The 6,117-nt window shown below is 37.1% G+C and overlaps 1 protein-coding gene across 2 annotated transcripts in view; it reads right to left on the reverse strand.

Annotated features, from left to right (window-relative positions):
• Positions 1 to 5,885, reverse strand: part of wars2 (tryptophanyl tRNA synthetase 2, mitochondrial) — a 56,071-nt gene extending 50,186 nt beyond the window's left edge. For both annotated transcript variants that reach the window (XM_062059711.1, XM_062059710.1), the window contains exon 1: positions 5,730 to 5,885. In XM_062059711.1, coding sequence (XP_061915695.1) covers positions 5,730 to 5,837 — 108 coding nt within the window. In that variant the 5' untranslated portion in view covers positions 5,838 to 5,885. The remainder of the gene's footprint in view (positions 1 to 5,729) is intronic.
• Between the last annotated feature and the right edge of the window lie 232 nt (positions 5,886 to 6,117).

Genomic DNA, 6,117 nt, shown 5'->3' on the forward strand with positions numbered 1-6,117 from the left:
AAGGAGCTTTTCTAACCTGTACAAAGTTTCACTATACTGTAATTATTATACCAAATAATACATTGCGAGAATCTAATTAAGAATCGTGCTGAAACGAGAACTTAGCCTGAAACGAATCATCAGCCCAAGAATCGGGTTCGTATTGAATCGGTAGGTGCCCAAAGATTCACAACCCTACTAATATCGACATGGGCCGATACCAAACACTTATATCGTGATACGGTTTTCAGCCCGAACTTATCAACAGCCAAGGTTTGCTAATTCAAAGTAATGTCTAACAGATATTGACACGAGTTCTGATTTACACTTTCACGATGCTGTACTTCTGTTTCGTGATTTTCCTACGCTGTCAAAATGTGAACCGTGGACCAGATTGATTCTATTTACACGATTTCTTGAGGGGGCATCCATTCAAAGTCCAACCAAGTCCAAGGTTGAACTGTCCCCTGGTACCGACTGTGTTTGAATTCCAAGGGACCTCTGTGGCTAAAGTGATATTCCAGAAAAGTGGGAAGCAGTAAATTTCGTACCTACGACAAGGAAAAAGAACCTTGGAATGTCAAGAGCGCCTCGTCCTGCATCCTGATAGAGACGTAGTAATTACGACAAGATGAAATACAAGAAAGAAGTGAAACTTGAATAAAAAATTCAAAAGTCTTATTTTCTCATGAACGGGTGATACTGCTCATTTAGTGCAGAAGCAAGCTACCGCACTAATAACTAGCTAGCCTAAATGCTAACATGAATACAAGACATTGGCGACCCTCCCCATTAAGAAACAACATTACAAAATAAAGACATTACTGTGTGAACAACTAAACTATTTTAATTGTGTACTGAAGCTACATGCAGAATGATAAACCCATAGTCAGATTATGAAGTGACCCCACACAAACTTTCAAAGATGTTGTGCATTGCCTGCAAAATGAGTGCCTGCAAGTACTTTTTGAGCACATTACCCCCTAAACTGCCAAGATGCCTGTGGCAGTGGGGGCGTGGTTATGGGCGTGGTCACCATGACAGAGTAAATTGCAATTTAAAAAACTACATTTTTAAAGGCTAAAAAATGTGTGCATACATTTAAAACATGACAAATATGAATTAGTATTAACATACTTGTTTTAGTCCACTTTGCCATATTTTCAATTGTTGCTGCTTTTTGTACAATGTACATTTGTTGAAATCGAGGTTTTTACAGACTTTTAATTACTTTTTTTTTTCATTAAACCACTTCTTGTTGTTTGTGGGGGGTGCACAGACCCATGAGATGAAAGTGTTTTCACGAGAGGTAAAATCTGTTGGAATTGTGCCGGTTGTTATAATAAGATTGGTAATAAAAGTTAAAAATAGTGTCGGACTTTGTGATTTATTCAGGGGGTTACAATACATTATATAACTTTAATTTGTTTTCAAGTAAAAAAACAACAACCTTATTTTCAAGGTGTGGCAGTAATAAAAATGCCGTGGCGGTGCCTCACATTCAATTACATTAAGGAGAAACCCTGTCCTGATAATAACAACAACCGTAATATGAAATGTTCATATTGTTAAACCCCTACAACTGCTACATATAGATTGCAATTCTGTGGCAAATACTGACAGTATTCATAACTAATGAGAGAAGGGTTCTTCAACGATTAGTCAATTAATTCGATTAGAAAAAAGCTTCAATTTATATTTTGTTACTTTGATTTACTTTTGATTACATTTTTATAAGTGAAACGTCACTCATAAAAATGTATCAAATTTAAACAACTTAAAAGAAGGTAAAACAAGTTAACAAGTTAAATTGAAGGTAAAGGATGGTAAAAGAGGGTAACGGGTAAATTGAAGGTAATATGACAAAATAAAAGATAGTAAAAGAAGGTTGAAAAAGGTCAAACAAAAAATGGTGAATAGAGGCTAAAAAAATAAATAGAAGATAATTGAAAGCCAAAAGGTGATAAATTTAAGGTAAATAAAAGGTGGGAAAATTTTAAATAAGAAATGGAACGTAAAATAAGGTAAATAGAAGGTAAACAAAAGACAGGAGAAGGTAAATAGAAGCTGAAGAATATAAATAGAAGGTAAATAAAATCTAAACAGAAATTAAGATAAAATAAATAGACGGTAAATAAAAGGTATGAAAAGGTGAAAAGAAGCTGAAGAAAAAAAAATGGAAGGGATATAAAATGTAAGAGAAGGTAAATAGAAGCTGACTAATATAGATAAAAGGTAAATAAAAGGTAAGAGAAGGTATATAAAAGCTGAAGAAGGTAAATATAATGTAAATAAGGTAATTAGAAACTAAAATAAGGTAAACACAGGGTAAAAGAAGGTAGATACAAGCTAAAAGAGGGTAAATGAAGGTGAAGAGAAGGTAAACAAAAGCTGAAGTAGATAAATAGAAGGTAAAGAAGGTTATGGCAAGTAGACAAATCTTTCTATTTAAAAAATGTTCCCTAAAATACACATTCAGGCTATAAAGTGTGTTTTATGCGATTGCTCGATTAATCAAACAAACTAACCAGTAGATTACTAAAATAATCAACAGCTGAGAGTGTGTGGTAAGTTAACAAGTACTTCCTGTATAAATTGTGGTCTGCATGGCAATCATCAGTAGCTGCTCAACATGAAAATGCTTGTGTGGATACATCAAGTGTATCGAAACACACCGAGTGTATCGAAACACTTTCAAAACACATGAAGTGTATGGAAACACCTCGAGTGTATGGAAACACCTCGAGTGTCTGGAAACACATCGAGTGTATCGAAACACATCGAGTGTATCGAAACACCACGAGTGTATCGAAACCCCTCGAGTGTATCGAAACCCCTCGAGTGTATCGAAACAAATCGAGCGTAACGAAAGATTGAGTGTATCGAAACACATCGAGTGTATCAAAACACCTCGAGTGTATCAAAACACATTGAGTGTGTTTAAAAGGTCAGGTAAACATTTGAGAGTGTGGGGACAGCAAAGCGTCACTCACATGTTATCTTCCTGTCGGTGTGTTCACGTCTATGGATTAAACATACACTTTTCATAGAGGCGGCCGGGTTTTGACGCACATCACACCTCGGAGCTTTGTGAGGCGGGTCGGCCGTTTTGCACATTCGTGGAAAATGAAAAGAAAAAGCAACACTTCATCTGAGATGTTATTGTTGCGATGCCTTCATGTTGCACACCTCTGCTGCTCTCCCAGGGAATGGGCTTAACAAAAACCAATTGGCTCTTTTACAGCTCGTACAATAGCCAGGTACTTCAAGCTGCGGCTTAATGTCAAGAACAGCACAGTAATTAGCACTGCAATGCATCCGTACGCTAGAAAATAACAACGACAGAAACAATCTGTTCCAGGGTCAAACTGCGACCGTCCTTCAATGGTTTATGTCACGTATCTAAAAAAAAATAAAATTAACCACTGAATAATGAAACTAAAATTAAACAACTCGCCCTTTAAAGTGTCTGGGAGGCGAGTCTTCTAGCCGTCCATAGCGTTGCTACTCATATGGATTTTTCATTCATCGCTCCAAGGAAAGTTTGTAAGTTTTACAATATAACTAAAACAATTCTTACCTACTAAACTGACCCATGTGTGATGTCTGTAGGAGTGTTTTCATGCATATTTGTATGTGTTATCGAGCACCCACGGACAATGCCGAGCACCCACGTGGGATTGATGGCAACTTTCAAGCTTTAAAATAATTGAAAAAAAATCTATCTTGTTGTAGTTAATTTTGTGGCGAGTTTGGTCCATTTTACAAAATAATAAAGCCAAAAATCATATGGGGTATTAACTTCGCTGAACGACTTTTTTTTTTTTTAATACACACACACACCGAGCACTCGCTGCCAGAAATGTAGATCGGCACCTATGCTTGCATGTTATTATGAATATAACCACATTACATATAAACTTACACCTTGTGTATAAAACGTTGACAGAAGCGTTTGAATGTTCTTTTAAAGCGCTTTACAGGCGGAATAGAGCGACTCCAATTGGCCTAATTGTGAGCTGACTTTTACTAGTGTTTATTTACTAGTTAGAATGCATCAAAACAAGAAAAAAACATATGTGCTTGTCTTGCAGAAGGACGATAGGCATAATTCCCCTTTAAGAGTAGCGGCACACTTCCAGCCTTCACAATAAGAGCGCCGTGCGCTAACAAAATAAAGCTTTCGAAAAAGTATTGCGCGATGTACAATGAAATCTTTGTGTAAATAACTAATTTCACAACTTATATATCTGTGGCTTATAGTCCGGTGCAGCTAATATATGCAAAAATACTTTTTCTTCTCAAATGTATTGGGTGTGGCTTATATACATCCCATGAGTCTTTATTCCAGTGAGAGCAGACATTGTACATTAAGTGGTTGTTTTATTATGTTGGTAGTTTGTATATCATGTTTAGCACTTAGCAATACTGCCACATGATGCTAAGTGTGGCACACAGCCTCTAATATATTTATACACAGGATCAAAAATTGAAGTTTCTGGATCATCATTTTGTTGTCTCATGAAGTCTGCCATGATTAGTAGTGTTGTTGTTGAAGGGAAAAGTGAACGTTGTGATGCAGCTGGGAAATTAATACGCCTTTGTATGCTTAAAATGAGCAAAATATGTAAATATTACATGCGTAGGTGCCAATTCCGTGGGTGCTTCGGGGCCCGAGCACCCACGTGGGATTGATGGCAACTTTCAATCTTTAAAATCATTTTTGAAAAATCAATCTTGTTGTAGTTAATTTTGTGGCGAGTTTGGTCCATTTTACAAAATATTAAGCCACAAATTATATGGGTTATCAAATTTGCTGAACGTCTATTTTTTTATATACACGCACCAAGCACCCACTGGCAGAAATGTAGATCGGCGCCTATGCTTACATGTTATTATGAATATAACCACATTACATATAAACTTACACCTTGTGTATAAAACATTGACGGAAGCGTTTGAATGTTCTTTTAAGGCGCTTTACAAGCGGAATAGAGCGACTCCAATCGGCCTAATTGTGAGCTGACTTTTACTAGCGTTTATTTACTAGTTAGAATGCATCAAAACAAGAAAAAACATATGTGCTTGTCTTGCAGAAGGACGATAGGCAGAATTCCCCCCTAAAAAGTGCACTTCCCCTTTAAGAGCAGCGGCACACTTCCAGCCTTCACAATAAGAGCGCCGTGCGCTAACAAAATAAAGCTTTCGAAAAAGTACTGCGCGACGTACAATGAAAGTGGCATGTGACTATATACTGTATGTATTGGTAGCGTTCAGAATAAGTGCGCACAAAGTCTGACGCTCTTTTTAAACTTTTATTGAGCAACCTATACTAACACAGCTCAATGTATCTCGTTCCTTCCACATGCACGTCTATCCTAATTCCTCATTTCCGCAACGCTTCCTCCTTCTCCGCCAATCACCTTACAGGCGTGCTAGGTTCACAACTATGGGAATTCCGAGTATCACTCACTCAAGAACACAACATCAACCTCAGCAAATATGTTCAAATGTACACCAACGGGTATGATTATTAAGAGCTTTCAAACAATTAAGTTGATGTTAGGAGGTAATAAGGTTACTTTAAGAGGTATTATATGGTATTTGACAGTATTTACTGCTTTGTTTACTTCATATTGGAGTGAATGAGTGGGAAGCATCAAACAGTGAGGGAACCAGGAAAGAAAACGCCAGTAAAAAAAGAGCATGAACGCACAAGTTAGAAAACATTTTTAGCATTGAGTTTTTACCTTTTTTTCCGACGGGGCTCCATAGCAGAGAAACCGTTGGTGGAGGTGGAGAAACCTCCTGGAGACTTTGGCGAGGTGAGCGAGCTGAGGCCGCACCGGTAGCGACATCTTTGAGTGTGCGTGACGTCACTCGGATACGGCAGCCGAGCGGGGACAAAAGGCGTCTGAGCGACTTCCGGACCAAGAAGTTCATTTCAGCGTTATTGCATTGATTGATTGATTGAAACTTTTATTAGTAGATTGCACAGTACAGTACATATTATAATTATATCTACGTTTTTATGGAGCTTAATTTGTGTCTTGTTTTCTTTTACACCAAATAAATGTAACGTTTTTTTAATTCTTTTTTTACATTAAAAATATGCTAACTTAATTGAATTAAAATTAG

The sequence above is a fragment of the Entelurus aequoreus genome, linkage group LG10, assembly GCF_033978785.1.
Source record: "Entelurus aequoreus isolate RoL-2023_Sb linkage group LG10, RoL_Eaeq_v1.1, whole genome shotgun sequence".
NCBI lineage: Eukaryota > Metazoa > Chordata > Actinopteri > Syngnathiformes > Syngnathidae > Entelurus > Entelurus aequoreus.